At 44.8% G+C, this 27,055-nt stretch overlaps 2 protein-coding genes across 3 annotated transcripts in view; one reads left to right on the top strand and one right to left on the bottom strand.

The window, feature by feature from the left end:
* LOC146376304 (zinc finger SWIM domain-containing protein 6-like) overlaps nucleotides 1-17,956 on the bottom strand; it is a 49,212-nt gene extending 31,256 nt beyond the window's left edge. Inside the window, exon 1 of the mRNA XM_084946806.1 lies at nucleotides 17,435-17,956. Within this exon, the coding sequence (XP_084802932.1) occupies nucleotides 17,435-17,867 (433 nt within the window). The 5' untranslated portion in view covers nucleotides 17,868-17,956. The remainder of the gene's footprint in view (nucleotides 1-17,434) is intronic.
* Nucleotides 17,957-18,145: 189 nt separating this feature from the next.
* Nucleotides 18,146-25,208, top strand: smim15 (small integral membrane protein 15). 2 transcript variants are annotated; one of them, XM_084946813.1, is made up of 3 exons: nucleotides 18,146-18,400; nucleotides 21,612-21,682; nucleotides 24,512-25,208. In XM_084946813.1, exon 3 carries the CDS (start codon nucleotides 24,539-24,541, stop codon nucleotides 24,761-24,763), a length of 225 nt encoding a protein of 74 aa, XP_084802939.1. In that variant the 5' UTR covers nucleotides 18,146-18,400; nucleotides 21,612-21,682; nucleotides 24,512-24,538; the 3' UTR covers nucleotides 24,764-25,208. The 2 variants fall into 2 exon arrangements, with proteins under 2 accessions (XP_084802939.1, XP_084802940.1); XM_084946814.1 differs by lacking the exons at nucleotides 18,146-18,400; nucleotides 21,612-21,682 and adding an exon at nucleotides 21,710-22,837.
* Nucleotides 25,209-27,055: the final 1,847 nt, after the last annotated feature.

Genomic DNA, 27,055 nt, shown 5'->3' with positions numbered 1-27,055 from the left:
ATTAGGTGTAATTTCACCTGTGTGGTATTGGGTGAACTGTTCCTTTAGTTGGTATCCAACAAATTTCTGTCACTTGATAAGTTAGCAGCCTGCTAATTCTGTCTCCCATCTGTACATTAACTATACATTATCCCAATCCATGTGCAAGGTTCATTAGTGTGAATGAAATTACAGATGGCTGGAAATGACTGCGTGTAATTAGCAGAAGTCTGTCCCAGAAGACCCACGCAAGCTATAGATGAAGGTAAAGGGATCCATTGAAAAGCCATTGTCTGCTACTACAGCACTTGAGTATCTTTCTGGTGGCAAACCTATAGAGTAAGTTGAGACAGTAAAGCACTAGCCTTGTTCAAAATGAGCTGGTCTGTTCAATAGACAAAGTAAAAGGAATAAACGGGGATTATTGAAAAGTGTGTTTTTCAGCTTTTATGCAAAATCTGCATGCAGAAACTCCCAGATTGACATGCAAAATAGATTGTAGATGCGTTTCGTTCACTTAATCTGAACTTTGACCCAGAAATCCTTTGGCGATAATGCAGCTTTTAGAAGTTTGTCGAGCCACTAAAGCTCAAATATTAAAATCGATAATAAAAAAATAAAAATAAAAAAAGAGCAAGTGTGGTTTAAAAAAAAAAAGATTCTGTGGATGCAGCACGGCGCACAGACAAAAAGCCACTGTGAAAGTTAATGCTGCTGAAAGTGAACAGAATGTATTTGCATATGAAAATAGCTGGGCACTAATGGCACTGGACTGAAAACTGCAGCATGACTGCGAGTGCACATGCGTGGGTTATGTGCGTGTTTTTAGGTTCACTTCTCCACGCCAGGAAATAACCTTACTCTCTTTACCCTTCCCATTTCATTTGGAAAGTCACCCGACACACTCTCTCTCACACACACACAAAACCCCACCCCTTGACACACTCATGATTCCTTCATGCATGCACGCATACTGGCTTCAGTGACTCCCTGCAGTCAACCTCCTTCTGCTCACAAACAGCCCCTCCTCTTTCCTTTTTCTCTCTCCAATAACTGACTCCTCCCCTGTTCCCCCTCCCATGACACGCACACTCACACACACACACACACACACACACACACACACACACACACATGCATAATGTTGCCTAGCCCTAAGCTGACCTGCTGTGTGTGTACTGACGTCACACTATAGACAAGGAGAGGCATCATTCCAGACAGACACGAACACGTGCGCACACACACACACACTCACACATACACACACACGCACACACGCACACAGGCCCCAGCCGAGGGGGAAGCTGCATTCCAGCACAGGCCCACAGACACACAAACACACATCACCACGCCTGGCGGTGGGAAGCATGGGGAGCACTCAGCTGTAGCGGGGAGGAGGGGGAGGATGGCGGGTAGGGGTGGGAGGTAAAGGGGGGGGTTTCAGAGGAGGGAGGAGGGAGCGATGGCTCTGAGCCAGTGTTCCTCTGAGCTCAGCACTTCCCCTTTCAGCTCCAGCCAGCCGCCAGTTTGCGTAACGCAGCCAATGTAGCCATGCTGGCTTTTTTTTAACCCCTTCTTTCCTGGAGTCACTGAGGTCACACTGGCTGTTCTCTGTTCGCCAGCGCGTGCTACATCCTGCCATAAAGCTGCCTCTGCCCGGCACCCCCCCAACCCCCCACCCCCCCATCTCGGAGCATCCTGTTAAGAGCATCAGGCCTGCTGGCATGCTACTCGTGCTTCTGCCTTACCTGGCAAAGATGGCAGCAGGTGCACATGTGTGTTAGTGCCACAGTGAAATGTACAAAAAAGTTATTTATCGTCTCCCTGCACAAAGAAAATAAACAAATCTACATGGAACAATTAAACAGGTGGGCAGTCTATCGGAAAGTGACCTGGATTCATCAGCGGCACCCCAGATAAGACAAAACTGTGCAACAGCTACAGCAGCAGTTTTCAAACACCATAACTGAAAAATATGTAGCTTGCACAATAACCAGTTTGACCATTAAAAAGGGAAAAACCTGACACAGGTAAGGTGTCTGTGCACTGCATCTATTCCTCTGTGTATCTGCTGACCTTCTCTCCACTCTATACCCGAAGTGATGTGAGGCTTCATGCATCAGATGTGCCGCCTACCCCCCCTCCCTAAAAAGACAAACAAAAAAAAAGACCCAGTGGAAAGTGTCATAGCTCACACTAACCACAGCAGACACAGTCCACAGTGGCAGGATGGGCAGAGTGGGGGTTCGGGGTGTGGGGGATGGGATGGAGGAAGAAAGGAGGGGAGGTTCTCTCACATTTAATATCACTTGACACGCGTCATCCAGCATCTCTCAAACAGTAGCTGAGCCTGTGTCAAAGCCGTGGCCCTGTCAAAGATCCTGCGCATACAGGACGCACCTTGTGCTCACATGTACACACACACACACAAACACAAAACAAAGGCAACCCAAAGACAAATAACTCAGCCACCTGGCGCCTTGATCGACGGGCTGTTGCAGAGAACGGGAATAGCTGGGATGAAGACAAGTGAGGGAAAGAAGAGAACGGGCAGGAAGGAGGGGGAGCACGAGAAAGGTTGATGTCTCTGCTGAATCGAGGTGGTCGATTCGCTTGCCTGCGGGCTATTCCTGTAAATATTGACGTTGATGTTAGCACCACTCTCTTAAGGATAAGCTATAAAGCAAAGGGGGTGGGGGGGTGGGAGAGAGTCAGATTTACTCTGTGCAAACTGTAAGCATCTGAAATCACACGCTACGCTCGGCCTTCAGAAAGCAAGTCCAAGGGGAAAGGATGAGAGACTTTTCAGGGTGAGGACCTGAAACACATGGGGGAACTGAGATCTCTCTCGGTAGGTTTACAACTCACTCCTCTCCCCTCTCTCGCTCGCTCTCTCTCTCTCTGGATGGTTAAGGTTTCCATTCTTGGACTAAAAGCAGGCAGCTGACATCAAAACCTTCAGAGAGACCCTTATTTCCCAGAAACAGCTCTGGTTTCATGTAAATAGCTGCCTTTCATGGCTACATTGAGATAAATTGCACCCTGCTGGACAAGAGGGGGGACAATATTCACCCTGGAGCCTCTTTTGTTGACATCCGTGTGCGTTGCCATGACAATGTGTGTCTGTCCGGTGTTGGGTCTATATGCATGTACATTCAGGGGGCAAGCACACATACACACAGAGTGCAAAATATGCAGATAATAAAAATATGAACACAAGTAGCTTCTTTGTCAAACACACAAAACACCGGCTGCACAAAGAATACTAACACAAGCGTGACCGAAACACAGTTTCAAGCTAGACTTCATTCTAACCATCATGTCCTTGTGAAGGCCTGTAGGCAGAGAAGTCTATTACTAATCATCCTCACATTAAAAAAGAAAGAAAAAAGGGGGGAAAAACTAATCCAAGAATGACAACACCCTTTCCAAAACCCTCCAGAGGACCTCGTCCAGTTGACTGGGAATTAATCTGCCAGAGGAATGCAATGATGCTTGAATTCATTTTTAGCACATTAACAGACTAATTCTCACATTGCTCAACATGCACATAGTCTGTATCGTTCAAACTTTAAAAAATGAATTACTGTGATTACCAGTACACCCAAAGTACCACCAGATTATTTGATCGAATTACCTCAAATTAGCATTTTCATAAATGACAGAAGAATAATCGTATCCTTACACAATTATGCTGATTACATCTCTTCAGAGACTAGTGAAGTGAAGCGCTATGTCACCTCTGAGACCACATCAAACAAAGGCCAACTGCTTTGTTTATATTTTACTATGCGCTCGCACTTTGATATCCTCATTATGTTCATTTGGGATGCCAGACTGCTGAAGGAGGAGAGGATAGAAGGGGGTTTGATTGGGGAACGAGGGGGTGAGCTGAGGGGGGTCACTTGCCCGCCACCACATCCACTGTACGGGACATCGAGGGGCCTGCATGTTAACCGTAAGGATAGAAAAGATTATGTGTGCATGTGTGTGAGAGAATCACCTCCCGTGGGCAAGTCAGCATTCACCCATGAAGTAGGTCAGTGAAATTTGCCCAAATTAGGTCAGAGGCAGTCAATGGGTGCCATCCTGAACAAGAGAAAGGATAAAAGGGAGGGAGTGAGAGAGACAGACACAGAAGAGGGGTTGGGGGGGCAGGGGTCTATAAGGTTAGGAGAGCAGAACCAAGCGGCTTACTTCATCTCAGCTTTAACACTCAGTTAATTACTGTTGCACTGGTCCATACAAAAAAAAAAAAATACATGCACACCAAAAAAAGAAAGCAGCCTCAAAGTGAGGGCCCAAAGCAGAGTTCTTCATAACTTCAAGCCTGTCACTATTTCTCTATTCAAACATCGCTGGTATCAGAATCAGTGCACATCAAAAGCCCGTTTTGATTGAAAATGCTCTTGAAAAGCAGTCCGATTCAGTTACAGCGCTTAGGTTTGATTATTTAGCGCCCCCACCTCCTGACTCTGCCCCCTCAAGCTGTTTGGACGGTAGTTTCTTTTGTCATATGCCTCCACGTCTTGCAGCTCCTTCCACGCCCCACCCGCCCCTGCTTCCCTCCCTGTTTTGAGGAATCCACGCCGGGTTGTTGTGCACTGATGCCAATAAGTGAGGGAAGACAGGAACCTTTGATGTCTGTGGCACTTTGCGATTCGCTTTCATCATCCCGCGTCTGTCAGTCAGCAAGAGAAAACGTGACTCCAAAGGAAACTTTTGCTGCTCTCCCACCCCTCCACCCCCACCCAGCAAATCACTCTCCACGCATACATACAAAATTAAAACATAACAACAAAAGCCGACAACAAATGCAACAAGAGAGGGGGGGGGGGAGACTGCTGTGGGCATTAGACAGACAGGAATGGGTTGAATAATAAGCAAAAGTTTTTCCACAGGAGAGACTATTTTTCTTCCTGCCTGGGCTTCACTGGCCCACTTCCACTCAAAGGGAATGTGTATCCCAGTGTAGCTGCAGGCTGCTCTCTGAACTTTACCCTGTCAGTCCCTACAGTCGCCCTTTCAGAATTGCTCGGTGTCAAGAAGGAAGAAGCGTATTGGCATGTGTCTTCTGTGGGCAATGTCTGTTCAAAAGAGTGATGATGGAACCTGGGCCTGCACCTAATCACACAAGCCTGCACCCTTCGCTCTGACAGCCTCAGAGGTAGGGAGGAGGTGGGCGGGGGGAGTGAACAAAGGCTCCCTTTCCCTGGGCAGCGATCAAACTTGAGCCCCCGGCTTGTCTAGAATTGTGACAAGGCCCACTTCCCCTTTCGCTGCTTTTCCCCATCCTCCCCCTACTGCCAATCATGTGTCATATGCTTCACACTCTCGCACGATGCATGCTTTCGTGCGCCTGCCGTGTGTGTCTATGCCGTTGCCTGAGCCAGAGCCCATCTACACAACTTAAAGACACGCACGGAAACTGGAGTCGAGGAGACGGAGGAGACACGCGACGAGTCTGAGAGCTTCACGGAAAGTGTTAAGCCAGAAACAACCGAATGTACAAGCCGAGTGTGGCTTGGAGTAAAGCGAGCCACATTGAGTTACAGTGACTAACGTTATAGCCAGAGAGAGGAAGATGCCTGGCAATGGATGCTGGGCAAAGGAGCCAGAGAACTGAACTGCAGCCAACCTGGATGAGGCCTCAGTCCAGATATGTTGGGACAGTACCAGGGGCCCAGCTACAGCCTGTCAGAGCAGGGAGGAGGGTGAGCAAATGAAGTAGCAAGAAATACACAATTAAAAAAAACAAAACAAAAAAGCCAACACACACACACACACACGAAAAAGAGAAAGCAAAACAGAAGGCTTATAGGCAAAACAGAGAGAAAGAGAGAGAGAGAGCGAAGGGTTTTGAGGCTTTTCAGCTCCAAAGTGGGATGGAGGGGGATGGTTGGAAGGAACCACTGAGAGTCAGGCAAAACTGGAGCCCAGGTTCAGAGGCAGGGCCAGGGCTGAGCTGGGGCTGCTGAGAGAGGAGCCAGGGCTAGAGGCCAGAGAGAAGAGGGAGGGCTGGAGGAAGGGAAAAGGGGGGCTGAGAATAGGAGGAGACTATGGCAGAGCTGGAGCTGGGGCCAGGTCCAGAGCCAGAGCCAGAGCCAGGGGCCCCAGCTTTAGATTTAGTCAGCTGTTCCCCTGGCCAGCAGCTGGAAGTACACAGGGAGAGTGAGGGAGGGGAGGTAGCAAGGGAAGACAGCACAGGGACTTCGTTGGAGAATTTTAACTGGGAAAGTGAGAGATGGAGAGGAATTAGAAAGAAAAAAAATGGAGAGAGAGAGAGAGAGGGGTAAGAGTAGAAAGAAGGGGGTGAGGAGGGGAGGTGAGGAGGTTTGGAAAGAGGACAGTGGAAAAGCCATTAGATTCCGAGGAGAGAGAAAACAGCACCAAGACCAGACAGACTGACAGAAGGTGGTTAAGGCTCACTGGCTTTGCAACCACTCTTCCCTTCCTCCCTTACTGGTCCTCTCGCTCCGTCATCCCTTTCTTTCTTTCTTTCCTCCCTCCCTCCCTCCATCTATCCGTCCATCCTCCTCCTCTCCTTCCGTCACTGGTGAGCTATTCTCTGGCCACCTCCTTCCCCGACCAGTTGTGCTTCGCCAACAGCTCTGCTATTCATTACGCACGACCTGCAGGCGTGACCCTGAACACACACCGAGATCCCAAACAGGTGCCCCACACACAAAATACACACAGGCAGACACACAGCAGCGGCAGCGGCAGCAGCAGAGGGATCACACTTAACTGTAGGGGGAAGATATGCAGGGAGTGTGGACAGAAGGGCTGTAGCGGGGAGAGAGAGAAAGCTCAGTGTTGCTGCCAGAAAAGCACTGCAGGAGGAACAACATGGAAAGATGGAAAGAAGAACAAAAATATATAGAAAAAACAACAATGTAATTAAAGCTAAGCACACTTTGTTTCCATGAAAGTGGCGAAATGAGATTTGGAGAAGGGTGAGTGAGAGCGAGGGGCAAGGGTTTGCCATGGGGCAAGCAGCCGCTGCTAGCAAAGCACTTTACGGCCTATTATATTCCATTCAGATGGACGAGGCGTCTGGGATAAAAGCATTTAGTCTGTGCGTTACTGAGTGACTCAGCACTTGGAGCCTTCACAGGTGGACCCCCTCATAACTACACAATGCATATCAATGAAGTGGCCCACTCACTGCATATGGATCGCTCACTCCCACGCCTCTGCCTCTCTCTTTTTTGCCCATCCTCCTCCACCACCTACGTCGGCCTTTTCCTCCTCAACCTTTCACACCTCCTTGTGGAAACACTCTACCTCTCTGTTGTTTATTGTCGGATTGAAGTAATTCCACCTGCTCCTCTATATGAAAGACTTAAATCGGGATGGCATCCAATAAAGCAGGAAATAAATGGAGCTGCAGAGTTCAAAATAAATAAATAAATCTGTGCATATTTCTTTTGCTGCACTTTCCCCTAAATTATTAGGAGCAATTTCTGCCATGTATGGAATAGCTGACCCACCTCCTTGCCTGCCTTTTCCCTCTTATTTAGTGCTGATACGGTAGACAGCTACCCCTCCTCCTCCTCCCTCTATCGCTTCCTCTCCATCACTCTCTTGTCTCTCTACAGCTCTACCTCCACCCATCTGCCCTTTCCTCTTAGTTCTACCTCTGCGCCGCTCCATCCCCTGCTCTCCTCCCCTTGGTAGTGGTTAATGGCACAGGGATCCAGCGTGGAATATAGATCAGTGCGAGATGGATGGGGCACCAGGAGCTCCGGCCAGTCCCGTAGGTCCCAGACCAAAGATTAACTAAATATTAGCTGACAGGAAGAGAGAGGCAGGGACACAGCTGCAGCTGCTAGTGCCGCTGCTGGCAGAACAAACGACAGAGACCGTTTTTAACCCCTATTGCTCTTGGGAGAGAGACAAACACATGCGATAAACACACCGAGATGCAAAAATACACACAACGCATGGGGCCAAGTGCACCGCCATGCACGCATACACACATGCTATCAGAAGCACCCTGGGAGAAGAAGTCCACTAATCACATTCTCTCCTCCCCCCCCTCGCCATCCGCCTTGGCAGGGCAGACGAGGGGGGGGAAAGGAATAAATCTTTATTAGGCAATGTGTCCCTGCTTTATCGATCGCTTCGCTCCTTCCCTCCCCTTCTCTCCTTTCCACCCCCTCTCTTTCGCTCCCCTCCTTTTGTTATTTTAGGCATGTGTCTGCCATCCAGTTCAATTGAGTCGGGGTGTACATCAGAGAGGACCATTACCTATGTCTCCCTGGGCTGGGCTGTCACTGGCTGTGAGGAGGGTATAGGATGAGGTGATGTAGCCACCCAGGAGGGACAGCTAGCCTGCTAGCAGCTAGCCAGTCTCAGCTAGAATGCAGACAGACAGGTTGGCAGTGACACACAATGGCATACAATCATCCTCGACAATGCCAGGCAATAATGCTAGCGTCAATACTTCACCCACACTATACCCATGCCGTTCAATGAGCAGAGCGTGGGACAGGCATAGACCGGTTTCAGTCAAAATAAGATTATTATTTCCACATTTCGCTCTGCTTGGGAACCTGCATCCAATTTCATGTTCAGACATGGAAAGTGGGAAGAGGGGAGAGAAGCGGCAAAACCCCCAGCAGAGAACAGAGCAGGCATCATCACAGCAGATTTGATTGAGAAACAGCAGTGAAAAGAGGAACTGCAGTGGAGGCGGGTTGCAAAGCAGCTTGCAGATGCCTGCAGAAGTCACTGTGGGTTGTGTAAAGCATCTTAAACAGCACACCGTGTATGACATTTGCCATTTGGATGTGTAGAAGTTTATCTGCTATTGTGGGCTAGCATTCAGATCAGCCGATCAGTCAGGATTTTTAGTTAGGTTTATGTTTGTGGCCTGGCAGAAGTGTTGTGATCAGGGCAATAAACAAGTGTCATTCATCAGTGTCGACCTAAAAAGGTTCCAGGATGGTCTGCCATGCCTAAAAAAACAACAACATCAGATTGAGGATCATTTAAAAACTTCAGACAAATACACATCACAGCAAGTAGGCCAAGTCTTGTTTCTCTCATAAATCCTGTAGTAAACAGAGAGCTTGTGAATGTAGAAACAGCGACTGCCCCTGAGACCTGGACACAGACTGGTAGCTCTAGCAAAGCACAGAGAGGAGGAATTAGAAAGCTTGTTAGCCTTCTTTTGGGACTTTAGACACAGGAAGCTTGATGGAAACATGCTGTATCTAGACAGGAGCCGTGTAAAATACAATATGGGTGTCTTTAGCCTGGCTTGGGAATTGAAACTTGAAAATCAGGAAGTAGAGAAACAGAGACAATGGGAGCTTAGAAGCACAGAGAGGGAGTGCAAGTATGGAGGTATGGTAAGACCAAGAAAACAGGCTGGCAAGAAGAAGGAAAACAGGAATGAAATATGAAAAAAAAAAACTAAGCAAGCAAAAAACAAAACAAGAGCATAGAAGTGAGAGAAAAGAAAGAAAGAAAAAAAACTCTTTAGAAGGGCAAACTAAATTCCATAGTCATTTGAAAGCCTTCTACTCCTTCCCTCTGAATCTCTCTCATTCTCTTTCTTTGTCTCTCTGTCTCTCATGCCTGGAGAGCCTTTCCAGCTCTATTCAGCCCTGCTCTGCCACAAAGCAATGAATGCATGTCTCACATGCCACACCGCCACGACATCGTTGGACCAGGCACAGCCAGAGGCACCTTGCACTCTCAAAACCTCCTCCTCTACATAGCTCACACGGCACTTGAGCCTGCCAGGCAAGAAGAGAGAAGGGGATAACCCCCCTCGTCTCAATCTGGCTCAGATTCCTGATTGTTCCACAAAAGGGACAACAAAAGTGGGCATACTCTTTGTCTCCTCCTGGACCGTTCTCTCGGGTGAGAAATTGCTTATTGGGACGTGTAAAGACGCATGCACACATTCAATCAAGCAAGCAGCCTTTTCCTTTGGTCAGGTGCTACTTATTGGAAAACAATAATGCGAGCAGGGGCCTGTCTTTCAAGGAAGGCAGTCAGCCACTGGAGGGACAGTCTGACCAGATTGACCTTTGACTTCGGTAAATCCCTGGAGATCAGATGAAGAGGTCAACACTGGGCCAGCTTAGTGATGGGGGAGGGACCAGTCAATGAGTGAACACCTCTATCAGTATGTATGTGAGTGAGCAACAGGGGTCAGTGGCAGGTAAACCCTCATCCTCTGCTGTTGTTTATTCAAAGGCGCCTAGTCACCGGCACCCCGGCACTGTGAGGTAAATGTATGTGTGTATGTGTGTGTGTGTGTGTACATGCAAGAGTGGAAACGAGATAGGGTGGGAATGATGACAGACGGGAATGTCATCCACCCTCTTATCATTAACATGCCTCACCTTTATTCAGCCTGACACACACAGCCATAAACACGCTCAGCGAGCCATTAACACACAAAGTCACACACGTACATTCGCCTGTTCACACAAAGTTAAATAGACTGAAAGAATCCTGCCTTTACTTATAAGCTGTGCAGGAATTTGGGCGGGCTGTGTCTCAGAAGTAGCTTTACAAGGCAGATCCACCCGAGTTAAAGTCCAGGTCCAAATCTTTATGACCTTGACTGCCTTCTTATTAGAAAGCCCTGGGCTGTTCGTTCGATATAGACGAACATGATACAAGAATTATACACTCACTACAAGGGAAAGTTGTGTTATTATTATCATTATGCCGTGTATTTGTTTAGGATAGACCAAAGTAATTGTTCTTAATATTGGACCACGGCAGGTAGCTTTCTACTTTCTGAGCAAAGCACACAGTGATTATGTACGCACACAGACACACACAAAAAACGCAAAACGTTTGGCTTCTGAGGTGACAACAGCTGTTGACCAAACCACATGGAGAAGCTTTGGATTGTGGTAACAGTGAAGACGTGTGCAAAGTCTTTACTACAGATGTACATGCATGCATGCATGCATGCATGCAAGGCACAAAGACAGGCATCCATCCACAATAAATATATACACATTTAGCTCTCCACTGCAGTAAGCACAGACTTGGACTGCTTTTGTGCTTATTTCAGCAGCACATTGGTGCAAAGTGGAATTCATTAAAAAGAAAAAAAAAAGTGAAAGGGAGAATCAGATAGGATAACGCTGAGTGCTGCATTCCCCTGTTGTTATTATTGCCAAATCGAAGCGAGAGGGGCGGCTGGTAATAAAAGTCATTAAATGAAATAGAAAAAACGTCTTTTAATAGGGCCTTGTCATTGTGGATTTAGTACCCTTTCCATCGCCTGCTCCCTGTGCTTCATTCCCTCTGCTGACAGAGAAGAGAGGGGCAGGAGCTATGTGGAGGAAGGACTGGATTCCTAGACAGAGTCAGCCAGCCGAGGAGCTGTGCTGACGCACACCCAGCAGCCACAGTCTGGGACAGGAGACAAGTCAAGCTGGAACAGGGACTGGGGCAGACGTTACAGAGCTCATGCTGGAACTTTATTACTTTAGCTGGTTTATTTTAACAAGCACCAACACATGCTGATCTTAAACGCTGAGCATCTCTGAATATATGCTTCTATTAGTGTGCAGGGTTATTTTGAAAAGAGGTCTTTGGGCTACTTGCGATAGGTCTGGCAGTGTGGCAGATACAGTGAAGCTATGGTTGGAACTGGGAACGTTGATTTAAGAGGGGTAGGGAGGAAACGGCTATGTCTGGGACTGAGAATGAGACAGAGGCTGGCTCCAGTCAGGTAGAAAGACTGGAAACAGGGCACACAGACATTAGTCCGAGCTTGAAATGACAGGACTGTCTACAGGTATAGGCATTGGAAATGGGAGGAGCAGGGGACAGTTAAAGCCAAGTTTAGGAGATGGAACATGGCTGGCTACAGGAAGTTATGGTCTGTGGTGGGAAAAATCTATCTAAAGGCACATCTGGGAACGGGGTTGGTTAGAGTTTGGAGCTAAGGCTGTGACAAGCATTAGGGACCTTCTGGAAAATTCTGACATGATGGGATCGAGGCACAGCTAGCAGAGGAACCAGTGGTCATCTATCACTTAGCGGCTGCAGCATGGCATTGTTTCTTTATAGGGTATATCCTTAAGGAGGCCACCCACATTGCTTTCAAGCGATAGAAAGCGGAAACTGAGATCGAGCTAAAACTTATTATTGCAGAATTAAAGTAATTATCATGCAAACACATTTTGGATTTACTGTGACGCTTACGCAACTTTTGCTTTAGATGGAAAATATTCTGCTCAGCTGGAAACATACAAAAAAAAAAGTAATTTTCCTGGATGCTTTGCCAATCTAGGCATTATCTCTCATCAAGTAATATTATGAAATAAACAATAGCGAGATCAAAAGATAAACACAAAACACAATCTGTTGTCTCTAACCAAAGACTGAAAAGTCGCATTTGCATGTGCACACACTCGCACACACACGCGGAGGTACTAAGCTAACGTGTTTCCATTACACGACAGCTGAAAGGTATCCTATCTTCTTTCCATTCGGCCAACATAATGAGACAAGGCCCTGGAATCTCCTTCTCCCAGGCTCAGATGCACAAAGCCAGACGGAGAGAGAGAGCGCTCTCTTTAAAGACTCCGCTTCTCTTCACATGGACGCAGTTGCTGCCCCTCTCGCTCCCTCTTGGACAGCCAGATGTTTACACTAGCTCTAGGCTCAGGCATGTTTCCATGACGATACAAGCCCAGGGTTAGTCATATGCCTAGGGGTAGACCTGATGCACCGGATCCTGGATCACTGCTCCCTCGTCGCTATCACCTTCAAGCTTGATCTACAGACATCTGATAACCCTGACTTTCACAGAATCCTCTAAAAGAACTTTATAGGAAAGCACAAAACCTTCATGGGGAATAATTTTGAAAAGCCTCTTTTGAAAATGTGACAGCATTTCTTTAAGTCCGGCATCACAATTTCTGCCTCTTTACAGCAGTATGGCCTCCCAGAATATTCGAATAATGCTCAGTCTCTCTCTCTCTCTAGCTCTCCCTGTCTTCAGCGGTGGGCATGTGGGCTCATTCTCGACGGGCATTGTAAAAAAAGATAAAGGAACTCTCTAACCTAACAGGAAAATAAAACCAGATCCACCCACATGAAAAGAAACAGCCCACACACAAACAAAAAGAATAAGCCCTCACCCAACAAAAACAGCCTTAACGCTCAGCCCGATAGCGTCTCGCAGACGACATGCTCCTGCAAGATTTGCGTTGCGCATCTTAAATTCTGCACCTTTGTGGACAGAATGTTTGAATGCTTGTCGATGTGGGCCCCGAAGAAGCTCTTTTAAAAAGCCTCGTGAATCCTTAGCTCAAAAGAAGTGCATAGGGAAAAAAAAAAGAAGAGATGTGGATCCATGAGTCTGTTCTTGCACAAACAAGCTTGTGTTCCTTCAACTTTGTAAAATATTTCTCTTTGGCATTGTCATACCAGCAATAACTTAACAATGTGTGCAAACCTTCATTGTTTTTACCAAGCCTTTTGTTTAAATGCTGTTCTCTGTATGTTGTATTGTCGTCTCATATTGGCCGAATGTTAAATAAAGTTTTTGTGCAGCATCTCCACTAACACACCCATGGTGCACAATAATGGAGCCACACAGACAATTTAAGCAGAGTCTGTGTTATGATTTTCTCCATGTGACAAATAGGAAGAGGTTTAAAAAAACAAACAATCAAAAAACAGGTGAAATAACAACCAGGCGGGTGGTTCGCCTGGTTGTTATTTCACTGTTTCATTGACATCATGACTTATTTTTTTTCTAAAAGAAGGAAGAAAACGGAGCGTTGGTGAGAGCAGATGACGCAGAAACCTAATTAAGATTCTCCAGAGCGTGAACAAATTAACCTGAGTTATGAGCATGCAGAAGCAAAAGACGAGACACACATATATGCAAACATACCCACAGACACACACACACCTAACAGTTTATCTCTGGAATAGGTGGAGTCGGGGAGGATGACATTCACACTTACACCAGCATGACTGCCATGGACACTCAGTGATATTTTTGGCAGGGCCAAGGCAAAATATTACAGGCCATTTAGTCCGATAACACCACCATGGAAAACACAGCAAAATGGTCCACAGGTTATGGCGTATCTACTTTCATTCAAGTTTAATTTAAAGCGCCCTCAAAGTGTCCGCCTCATCACTCAGATTTGGGGCAGTAAGGATGATAAAAATGACATGTAGCTTCATGTGGAAGAAAAAAAAATTAGCCTAACAAGCGGAGCTGGATAAACAGGCTGTCCCGCGTAGACTATGCTAATGACAACGCAGAGAGCGACATATGCCAGGCATCAGTATGTCACTCCTCAGGGACATGGGGGCTTACGGTAACAGGATAGGAAGGTGGTGGTGTGTACGGTGGCGAGAGTTATGGGGTTTTTCCTTTTTAACTCTTAGTACAAAGCCCTGGAGGCAGGGGGGTGGGAGGGTTTAGAAACACAGGGATGAGAGTTCAAGGGAAAGGTACAAGTCTTGAATAAATGACAGCAGCGGGGATGAACTTGACCCATGCTGGAGGACTAAAACAGGAAGGAGGGTAATGAAGTGCAAACATGCTTTGTCATGCCATGTTACAGCCATAGGATTAGAATTCTATAATTAGAGGATGGGGCACAATAACACTAGCCTTCCTTTTCAGGAAGATGAGCCACTGAGTCTAAATTACACAAGGGGACCAGAGAACAGATGCTGTGATCAGAACAGGCTGATCTAGAAGTTTTCTATACCGGTAAATGATGCTCAGTTGCCACACGGTACAGTGTGATTGACAAGCTAAAAAAAGATTCAAAATTTGGCACCACTGGTGAGATTTACTGATGTTTCTGTGATCACCTCATGACAATGTAATTTTTTATGACAGACAGCTGCTGTTAGGGGGACTGCTTTCCAAAGCAAGATGCATATTTAATGCTGTTCGTTTGCAGTTTTTCGTGTATTATTACACACAGAAGCCTTTAGAGGTTAAGGTTAGGTATGTGGTCCGACACCTGCTCTGTGGCTGACCTGAACATCAGTGAGGAGCGCAAAAATACCGAAGCCGGGTTGTTATAACGCTGCTATAACCGAGGAGCAGTGGACCGCTAAGATAACGCCTGAATTTCGTATATGAAAATTTATCTCAGAGGCTGGCATTGGAACAGATGAGCCCGCATGGGAGAGAGAGCGAGCCATCCATCTCACTCTCTCCCCTTTTTCCGCACTTCATTCTTTACTTTCATGCATCTCCCTTCTCTTGCAATCACCATTTCAATGCTTCTTTCCTCTTTTGCATTTTCCACCCACATTTTCCCTCTAGGCTTCCCCTCTTTTTCTTGATATCACCCGATCTATTGCTCTTCCCCTTAAGCGCCATCCCCCTATCCATTCTCTCCATAGCACTGATGTATGGAAAGAGATGGAGGGACCCAAAAAAAAAGGAAAAAGGCTTGTGATTAATGTCTTTGAGAAAAAGATAAATAATCACAGGAGACTGGGGGCTGGTAGTTGGCCTTAGGGGAGTAAATATGGAGAGTTTTATAGCTGCTCACTTGGGAGAGAGGGAGGTAGAGGACGGGATGGGAGGGGAAGGAGCGGAATACAGCGACAGCAGATCCATTCAAGTATATTAGCTCCCCCCCAACCCCCATACACAATAACCTCTGCATCTATTCTACTGCTCTACTGTCTTTCATCATCAACACTGAATCCCATCCCACTGACAGCACACACATTTGCACACAAGAAGCCACACAAAGTCATGCATGCATATATGCTTGTGTGCGCACACATACACGCCCTAACAGCCACCCTGCACTGTTTTCCAGGCCAGACCCACTGTATGTGTTTGATGGGCCAATACATGTGGTGTGTGATGTGGCTGACAGCCTCCCCCCTCCCACGCTGCCCTGCTTTTAAGCCCTCATCCTCCAGTGGCTGCCTGTCCCCTGGAGTAGATTGCATCTTTTATTTATCATTTTCTCTTCCTGGCTTTATCTTCCCAAGCTTTAAAAAAAGAAAAAATTCTGGGGTGAAAATTGCAATCAGCATAACATGCCCTCCTCCTGCTGTGTACTCGCCTGTCATTCTCCACTCTCTGTGAGCATGCGGGATGAGACTGACAGCCCATGCAGACTCAGACACACAGACACACACACAGAGGGAGAGAGATGCATGTACAATTTCCCTCTGTGTTTATCAAGCCCCCACACACACTCTGACACACTTTTCCATCTCTTTAAAGCAGACAGAAGCACATGCATGGCCACAGTAAATGACCTTGTTACCCTGCCTGTCACTATTTCCCAAAGCACACACACACACACTGCTTACATATACCTCGCTGACGCCTCACACTTTTTATTTAACCCTAAGCTGAGTGCTTTGCTTCCTAAAGCCCCAAATGACCGAGCCCATAAATGAGACTAATGCTGGGGAATCTGGTAAACAGGCCAGAGAGAGGGAGGGAGAGCTGCCTTCCTGTCTGCCTACTCCATGGCTACTATTGTGCACTGCACATTCTCTGAGCCCACAAGAGCTGAAGCCATCTCCACACAGATTCTTTGGAGGGATAGTAAGCCAAGAAGTGAGAGAGGAAGAGGGAACAAGGAGGGGGAAGAGAGAGAGATGGAGAGGGAGGGAGGGAGGAGGAAGAAGATCATGCATAAAATCTTGTTTGCAGAATGCATTAAGATTCAGATGAACTGGGGAGGGTAATGGGATTAGAATCCTGAACCGTTTCCAAGGGTGGGGAGTCGGATTGACAGCTGAGTCTATTGCACTGACGATTGCAGTGAAATATTGTGGCTCTGGCAAAGGCAGCCAGCCAGCCAGCCAGCCAGCCAGGGGGTTGCTGAGCCTATAGCACCTCTAATTACCCCGAGCTTTACCAAAAATAATGCCGCCAAGGGGAAAAAACATATTTGTCTTTACCCCGTGCATATAGCTTGGGCTTTAAGTGAATATTGGAAAGGCAGAAAGAAAGACTTCAGTCCGTCTCACAAAGGTGTTTGGCAAACAAAACAGAAGCACTGTGGCTTTAAATCACCGTCCCTCCCACCCTTTCTAAATATCGTCTATTTAGCCAGCGGTGAAAAGATATAGGGGGCTTTTGTCTGCGTACCCATCGGTGGGGGCATGGAGAGCTAGAAAGACACAAAAATAGGAACAAAGTGCTAAGCTTCCAATTGGGATGGCTGTGGGCCATTCAATGCGCGCAGCTCAGTGGGTAAAAACAAGAAGAAGTGGGCTACTATTACGGGCTTGTCTGAAAATAGGCTGCTCTCACACACAGCTATAGGGTAGACTGGTGTGGAAATACCCTGCATTGTTTATAATAGACGAGACTAAGGGAGGCAAACACGAGCCCTTTAAAAGTCTGGCATGGCTCCAATGGAAAAGGCAAACAGTGCTAGTTGGGTGTTTTGTTGGTTATATGCTGTTTTCCTGCGTTACTCTAACGCAATGGTCCACTCACCGACTTGCAATACGTTGTCCACCCAGCCACCCTCCAACAGAGTGACACCCCGTAGGAAAGGCAGCTGGGTCTCGTCATTATTGTCCCCGCTAGTTCCACTTTCCTCTCCTCCAGCGTTGAAAGAGGAATACATACAGATCTCCTTCTCGCTTCTCGGGAAAGACCAATATACGATCCTCCGCTGGACGGGCTCCGGGATCCTTTCGAACCGCTCCTCCACCCTCTGGAACGGCCACTTCTCCGCGACTCTGCGAGCCGCGATATCGAGCAACGACTCGGGGTTGTGCGTTTTCCCATTTCCCGACCCTCCCGGAGCGGACCCCGCGCCGCCACACAGGACACCTCCAGCCCGCTGCCCCTGCCTGCACGCCGGGTTGTAGCCGGGCCGGCAGCAGAGCCTCTTGGCTGGGGGCTGCTGGACTCGCTCGGCCATGTTCGCACCGCTTCCAACCTGAAGCGCAGTTCCTCTCCGATCATATAAACGGGATAAGGAAGAGAAAAGGGCAATCTCGCACCGATTGTTTGCCGTACATGGAGAGACTGCCCTTATTTGGAAAAGTGGGCGGAGCTTGTGAGTTCCGTGAAGTCCTTTGTGTTGTCAAAGTAACCGGATGGGCGGGATCCTGGAGAGCTGCCAGCGCACGAGTGGCGCTATAAAAGGAACTGGAGGCGGAATTCCCGAACGTCGGCAAATCCTTTGTGAAGCTTTTCGGGAGCGCGAGGGTGGAGCCCCGGCGGCCGACGGCCTTTGAAGTTTCCTTCTTATTTGAGTTTAAAGGCGGGGACTTAATCCAGAGGCGGCCTCGCAGTTTCCCACAGGGGTAAAAGGGGGCAAGAAAACTGACTTTTTTTTTTCCTTTGGAGCCTCAGCTACCACCCCGGGCTCCAGCTTCTTCAATAACAACTTGATCGTTGTTTTTGCGGCTTTTTAGTCCAAAAGTGGTTTCAGCTGTCAGGCCGCAGAGGGTAAGAACATATGAAGGTGGACATGCCTGTCCTCTGTAGCCACATCAGCTCTTATATGGTGCAGCCAATTGACAAGTAATCATACGCACTCATGAAGGACAAGCTTTTTGCCTATATTATTTATTTTAAGGGGCGACTCTATTGATTTTTTACTTGGAGATCAGTATAATTGTTGCTTGGATACATAAAGTCTGAGAAAATAAGTCCAAAAGTTTGGCTGAGGTAACTTAAGATACTACCAGGTATACAGGTCATTGATGCTATCAAGGTAGTGTTTTTTAGAGTTATAGTTCGAAGTAGAAGTTTTATCCTGGGCACCGATGTAGTGCTAATTTGGGGCTTTTAACAATTTCTTTGAACTTTTCTTTTTTCCAGGGTGGAATGATTGCACTGCATGAATCTTTGAAGACTTCAAAACGACAAAAATTGTTTGCTCAAGTTTCAGTTTGTTTTGGGTTTTCTCTAATCCACACAGGGTCAAAGTAAACATACAGGTTCAAATATATTCATACACTCACATCAATATTTTAATAAGTGGTTCTGAAGGTTCTACAGTGTCTTTTAACTTGACGATTCCAAGCCCTATTGACTTTCTTTGTCTGCATCAAAAGGATTTGTTTGACACAGCAGTACTCAAAACTATAGGAAAGTCCAAGGTCCTCAGTGAAGATCTAATTTAAACAAGTTGGGAAGGTCTCATAGGGGAATTTCTAAACAACTGCAGATGATCCAATGATGATCCAAGATCATCAATTCCAACAACTGTACATAAGCACAAATTATTCAGACATGTCAACACTTTGTCGAGGACTGGAAAGACCCAAACCGCCACCCTCAGATGGCAGGAAATTTGTTAGGATGTTCAGAAACAACCCAGGAACCATCCGAGGCTCAAACCTGCCATGAACTGGAAACTGCTGGAATACCAGCATCACTGCCCAAAGTGAAGCCAGTTTTACATCACCATGGACCACGAATGCACTGACAAAGAAAGAACTCCCTGTTCCAAAATCTATAGACTGAAATTTGCAGCTGCCTACATGAAAAAGCAAGATACCTTCCGAAGAAAAGTTTGATGGTCAGAATAAATAAAGATTGAGCAATTAGGCCACAATTACAAAAGGTAGGTTTGGCAGAGTAAAGGTGAAGCTTTCAAACCTATTCACTCTCCCAAGCATGGTGGTGGTAGCATCATGTTCTGGGGATGCTGAAGGTGACACTAGTACATTGCACAAAGTGGAGTAGAGTAATTAAGGAGTGCTACTTCCAAATTCTTGAAATTCACCTCAAATCACCAGCTGGACAGTTAAAACTTGCATAGAATTGGGTGTTCCAACAGGACAATGATCCCAAACAAATCAAAACTGGTTTTGGAGTAGATAAATCAAACTCTGGAATGGCCTCTACAAATTCTTCCAAGAAGAGTTGTGAGATATCCATAAAGAATTATACCAGAAGCTTGTTAACAGCTACCAGAAACATCTGTGGAAGGTGTTGAGGGGCATTTCACAAAATGTTAATGGCATTAATCCATTAAGGGGTTTGGCCCTGTGTGGATTAGTAACAATTCTAAATAATTTCAAACTTATGCACTCAGTTCTTGTTTTTTATTCCACCCTGGGAAAAAAAGTACAGCCCAAAGAAGTCATTGAAAGCCTCACATTACCAAGACAGCACCGGCCACAACTGTAGTTCTAGATAGCTATAGGTATAACTTTTAGGCTTTTGTGTGTTTTTTTAAAGTTCTCATAGCCATCACGTTATCTTCTTTTTACTCTTTCCTGTATTTCAGTCTATCATTCTGCCAAACAAAAAAAAGGAAAAGAAATGCTAGAAAATTCTCATAGGAGAGCCAGACCTAGTGTGTTTCTTTCTTGAAACACTTATGACACATGGATTAGTGGAGCCAGTTAACCACAAACTGTGGTACACTCATTTTTACTGGCCCCCACCCCGTCTGTTGATAATGCTAGTTCCATGTCTGTGTGTCATGAAAGGGGCCCCCCAATTTTATAGGGGTAGAATACTCATCAGGGGTTAGGGTGTGGCTGCTGTTGCCCCCTGGTTTTTCCTGTATGATGAGCCACTACAGAAGTTAATTGTTATAAGCAAGTAACAAAGAAAAGCTGCCAGGTTGGGGTATGTTTTTCTAAATTGTCTATAAAAGTTGGCTCAAAACTACACTGGTATACCAGAATGTGTGTTTGCAATGTGTCTGCCTGCCGCATGTGTTCCCAGCTGCCCCTCTCATTGCTCTGTGAGTAAGTCTAAAAGGCTGGCCTTTGAACTGCTCTGAAAGTGATCCATGCCGTATGGACGGAGCAGATGTGGCCTAACCTGATTTGGTTTCAATACTTCCCCACAGGAAGTTCACAAAGCCAGCAGGTCCTCCTTTGTTATGTTAGTCATCTTTCTCAGAGGGCCAATGAAGCCTTTTTATTTTATTTTATTTTAACACAGTTATCATTTGCTTTATTCTCCAGATAGAACAGCTCCACACACAATCAGACATTTCAGCTTTATATATATATATATGTTTATAAATTGTTCTATATGTCTTTATTGCATAGTCTGCTGCGTTTCCATGTTTCTTTTGAGCAATTTGATACTGATGGACATAACAGGCAACCTCCAACTAGAGTATAAATAAGGTAATCTAAACTAAATGTTCCTTAATTTTCTTGAGAGCAACTGGCAAATAAATGTATTAAATATATTTAGATTTTAGAGTCATTCCTATAGCTTGATGGTACAGAGGACTACATATCCCAATAACCAAGGAATCTCGTCATGTCCAACCACAAGCGAGAACTCATGGTGCATTCAAATAATACTGATTAAGTGTAATTTCGAAAACTTCTAGCGGGGAAACAGAAAAAATTACAAATTTCAGACAATTTCATACCCTTTTAAGTAAAGATTTTAAAAAACCATATTAAGCTGGAATTACAATTACGTTCTGAATTATATTTGAACGATTTGGCTTGTTCTACATAAGTTATACCGGTGCATTTTTGGTATTGACGGTCTGCAAATGCAACACAGAAGGGTATTTATCTTATCTATATTTAGATATTTATTTATATTTGGCATCTAATATTAGTGAAGTGTTACACATTTAGAATGATTCACGAAGACAAACAAAAACCCATGTTTTTTTCTTGTTTTTACATTTTGCCGATATCACCTGAATGCCTCATTGCCACACCAGTTCCACTTCCCGGAACAAGGAGGAGCTGGGTAGTTTATCGCGGATACAAACACAAATCTCCGTTCATTTTGGTAAGTTGGTGTATTTTATGCCACTCTGAGTTTTATCAGGACTAACTGTTTTGAAAACATAAATTAGGCGGTTTGTTGCGTTCACTTAGACGGTCGTTCTACTGTTTAACCGAGAGTAAGTGCTCTTGTATCGAAAAGTCAGGCCTTAATGCACGGGTGGGCTAGCTAGCGGCAGTAGAAATGAAACTAAATGTTTCACCCGCGTCTAAGAAATGCATATCTGTTCCTATATGCATACACATTAAAATCGCTCGCATAACTTGATGTCTTAAGGTTGTAGCTAGAGACTGTGGTTAGTTGGTTAGCTAGTTAGTTAGTCGTTGGTCATTAGCTGCTTGTGTGCCGCTGGTCGGAGCGCTTCACAAATGACTCCTGTTGAATGGCGCCCTAAACCCTTCTCACTGTCGTAGGGACGATACACGAAAACTGTGGGAACTGAAGTCTTTGGGGATAACTTCAGTTATCTAACAGATCATCTAAGTCCATTTGACGTTTGTAACTGTAATCAAACATAAAAAAAAGACTTCGCTATACTTCCTTGCTCTAAATGATCCTTTGGGGCTAACTACAGCCCAGCTGGTCCGTGTGCAGTGAAAGAAGTGCGCCTCTGTTGTCTTGTTTGACAAAGTCCGTCTGTTGTCCTCTTATTCATGGCATTTTGACAAAGTTAGTGACTGTGTTTGGGTAAAAGGACCGCAGTTAAACTAATAATAATGTTGTCATTGCACATGTACAACGAAATCGGGTGCAGTGCAAAGGTCTGGAAAAAAAAGGCTTGAAAGTATTCCCATTGTAATTATTTATAAAAAGTCTATAAATACACACAGAAATTTCTAAAAGTAATCATAAAAAAGAAGGTAAAACATATCACACATGCAAAACAATTATCTTGCAAGGTTCGGTTTCAGCAGTGTTTAGTGCTGTTGTAGCTTTTGGGTGAAAGCTTTTTTCTACATGTTTGTTCTTGTTTTAAATGTACTTAAACATCTGCATGAGGACAGCAGTTCAACAGTGTCCAGATGGATCTTTCAGATGTTTTGGCAATATTATGTTAAACAAATGTGTAAGTGAGGTGTTCTTCCACCAAGATCGGACATGCTTGTGAGGATCAGCACTACATGAGACCGTATGGTTCCAGTTTGATCTGATATCAAGGTTAGGCTCGCTAAAGTAACAGAATTAGATTTTCCTCCTTATCAGTGTGTTAGAAATATTTAATTTTAGAACTTGCATTTGTCTCACCAGCATTGGATCTCTTTATTTCTGTTTAAATGTCTTTACTTAACTCATTAATGTCTTGCTGTCGTATCCGATAAGAACCAAATTTGCCTTGAATAGAGTCCTAAATTTTGAGAAACCGTTTTTCTCAAGACAATAACTTAACTTTATCAGATCCCATGGGAGAAAAATCATCCTGGATCAGGCAACTGTTTCATGAAAAAAAACAAACCTCAGCCTAAATGACGACAATAAATAACAGTTAATTAATAGTTAACAACCTCAATAGTTAAGTGTCTGGGCTTATCACTCCCTGCAAATATGTGTGGTGTGTACACATCCTCTGGGAGCCTGCAGGTGGATGCTGGGAGGTTGTGTTTGGTATATGACAGGAGAGTGAGACATGTTTTTGTGTTATAATGCAGTTGCTGCTTGAACACCTCCCAGGTTTCTCTCCATTTATTCAGTTCTAGATTTTTTTCTTGCTACAATTTTAAAAAGTACCTCACATTGTTAGGTGATATACACTGATCAGACATAACATTATGACCACCTAATATTGTGTTGAGCACCCTTTTGTTGCCAAAACAGTCCTGACCTGTTGAGACCCCTGTGCTCTCAACGCCCTCTGGCATTAAGATGTTAACAACAGATCTTTTAGGTCCCGTAAATTGCGAGGTGGGGCATGGATTGGACTTGTTTGTCCAGCACATCCAACAGATGGTCGATTGGACTGAGATCTGGATAATCCACAGGCCAAGTCAACACCTCAAACTCGTTGGTGTGCTCCTCATTACATCTTTTAAGCAGCATTTTTGCTTTGTGGCACTGCACATTATCCTGCTGAAAGAGGCCACAGCTGTCAGAGAATAACATTACCATGAAATAGTGTGCGTGGTCTGCAGCAATGCTTAGGTAGGGGCCAAAGTAACATCCACCCAATGTTTCCCAGCAGAACATTCCCGACCACTGGTTCACCACTGTTCCTTCCTTGGACCACTTTTGATAGATACTGACCAATGCAGACCAGGAACACCTCACAAGAGCTGCAGTTTTGAAGATGAACTGACCCAGTCGTCTAGCTGTCACAGTTTGGCCCTTGGAAAAAGAACTCGCTCAAATCCTAACACTCGCCCATTTTTCCTGCTACTAACACATCGACCATGAGGAGACGATGTTCATTTATTCCCTAATATATCCCGACCAACAACAGGTGCCATGATGAAGATGTAATCAGTTTTATTCACTTTACCTGCTAGTGGTCATAATGGTATCCCTGATCAGTGTATTTACTAGTTAATACAACAATTGGTTAAGCTTACCTTTCAGAAAAATGAAATGATATCTGTGTTGATTTGAGAGTTGATTGTAATGCTGCCAAGTTGCTTTTTGGGGAACCAACAGTTTACAAATCAAAGATATATGATGATATAAAAGAGCAACTAAGACTATAACCTATAAACAATTTTATATTTAACTTTCCTTTAAGTGCATTCTGAAAGTTGTCCATAAAGCATACTCCCCCTTTTGTAATATTTGAATATACACATATGTTTTGAGTATGACATATTGCAGATATTCACAGCGTTCTCTCGTGGCCATCTTTCTCAGGTCTGAGCCTCATCGTTCCTGAACAGGATGATCGACGTGCAAGCATGGGCAGAGTATGTTGTGGAGTGGGCTGCCAAAGACCCCTATGGTTTTCTCACAACTATCATACTGGCTCTCACCCCTCTCTTCATTGCCAGCGCTCTGCTGTCCTGGAAGCTGGCCAAGATGATCGAGGCACGTGACCGCGAACAGAAGAAGAAGCAGAAACGTCAGGAAAACATAGCCAAAGCCAAGAGGACCAAGAAAGACTGAGCCGGCGAGGGCTAGGATAGGGGCATTGCAAAGGACGAGCAAACCATCACGCTCGCAGGCCTCCTTTTCTAAACAATGACACGGTGCCCTTCCTTCTCCCAGCCCTACTATCAGCACAGGGCCACTATGCCTCATGTCCAGGGTAGGAGGAGGGATGCTGGCCCCACAGACTTAACAGTGCTGATGGACAGTACTGCCCTGAGGAAGCTTGTCTCAGTGGGACTTTGGTCAGCAACAGCACAGTAGTCATCTGTATAACGTTTTTATACAGTGACCTGCTGTTATATCGTGCAGCTGTTGCAACACCTTGCATTCCATTGTTGGCATCCCCGTTTTGCTGAAATGATGACATAATGAGAATAATGGAACTTTTTAAGCTTGATAACTTGCAAGCTATCCAAATGATTACTTTATGATCAATAAAATTTTCATGGTTGGTAAGAAAGCTTCCTTTTTTTGGATTTAATATTGTGCTGTGTACTTATTTACCCATAAACACTGAATCAGAGGGCTGGTAATAAAATACACTACCACAAATTCAAAAAAGTAGGCTCGCAATGTTCAGTAAGGTGACAGCAAGTGCATTTAAGGGTAATACTCCTGTATGTGCAAGGTCTTATTGTTGATTATGGAGTTCTAAAATATAAAAGCATCAAACAAATCAGCATGATCTGCGGTACAGGAAGGTGAAAAGTAATATTTAACAGGTGTGCCTTTATTAAATATCAATTTTAAAATAGTAAACCAGGATTACATATTAAACAACTCGTGTTTCATGTACTGTATGCTTTTAATTTGGATGCAGACCTTTGCTCATTTTATTAGACATTTTTTATTTTTGTTTATAAGTAGAAAGTGAACCTTCGCTTTGATTCAGTGTTGTAAAATAAAACATTCAAAAGTCCACAGGGGTTGGTATTTTTATGGGTGGCGACTGGCTTTGAGTACTCGTGAGCCTATAAAGAGGCAGTCAAAGCAGTTTAGTGTAACTGTTTTCTGTTTCTTAGTTTTACTTCCCTGCGTTCAGAGAACTGATGTCTCATGACTGCGTTTAGAATGACAGACATGAGAAGGAAGACTGTTTTAAGCTAACATTAGACCTTACTGCTCTTTTAACTAGTACAGTACAGTGCAAAAATCTCGTCTTCCCCTCTCTTTCTCCCCAATTTCCTGTCCATCTCTACTTAGTATCCAATAAAAAGAGCAAAAATATATCTCTGACCATTTCAGAGGATTTTTAAAAATTTGGTAAGCCACTAACCACTAACTTTACAATGAATCATCCAAGCATTAAAAGACTCCTATAACTTTAGGGATGAACCACTGTTGTGTCTACACATAACAAAGAAAAAAAACCCAATTTCAAATTGTACCTCTAGGCACTTTATTACTAGCAGCCTGTCACAAAAATACATAATTACCATTTCTGTAGTAGAATCTATGAAAACTGCCAAAGACAACACAGTTTGGAGAGGTGTAAAATAGTATTTTTGCAACAACAGGGTGACAAATAGGAATATTTTGGCATGCTGAGCAGTTTGCCCTTAAAGAATCTGAAGAATCTGGACAAAAGAAGAAGTGACAGCCTTAAACAAAACTATCCATCAAAGATGAACGGTATCTGAAAGTTATGTCCTTAAGAAATGGGGGAAAAAATGCAGCAAAGATCTGACACAGATGCAAAAGTCTCATCATAAATGGTCTCAGTGGAAGGGTGGCTGTGAGGAATCTATGCTTAAAGAGAAACAGGAAGAAAAGGCTGAGTTATTCTACAAGAACTAGACTGAAAATTCAGTGATGAATGCAAATTTGACATTTTTGGGTTAAATCGTCATGAGCATTGTACGGAGGAGGTCAGGAGAGAGATACAACAGTGAACATCTACAGCCATCTGCAAAACACAGCACAGGCTCTGTCATGGTTTGGAGCTGCGTTTCAACCAGTGATGTTGGAGATCTTGATAAAACTGATGGAATTACGAACATCAGATTATGATCCTCCATGCAATACCGTTGTTCAGCATGAAAATCATCCCAAATGCATTTCAAATGCAGTAAAAATATACGTGGATAGAAAAAACACACAATGGAACACTATCTGTCATGGATTGGTCTCCCCAGAGCCCGAACCTCAATATTACTGAAGCAGGGTGGGATCATCGGGACAGAAAACAGAACAAAAAGCAGCCAACATCCAAAGAAGAGCTTTAAATGTCCTTCAAGAAGTATTCCTGTAGAAATTACAAGGAAAACCTGCCTAAAAGAGTTCAGGCTGTTCTGAAGAATAAAGGCA

This window comes from Perissodus microlepis, chromosome 12 (genome assembly GCF_051167445.1).
Source record: "Perissodus microlepis isolate ML-2025 ecotype Zambia chromosome 12, ASM5116744v1, whole genome shotgun sequence".
Classification (NCBI taxonomy): Eukaryota; Metazoa; Chordata; class Actinopteri; order Cichliformes; family Cichlidae; genus Perissodus; species Perissodus microlepis.
The sequence above is the reverse complement of the archived record's forward strand: the minus strand, read 5'-3'. Positions and strand labels throughout refer to the sequence as shown.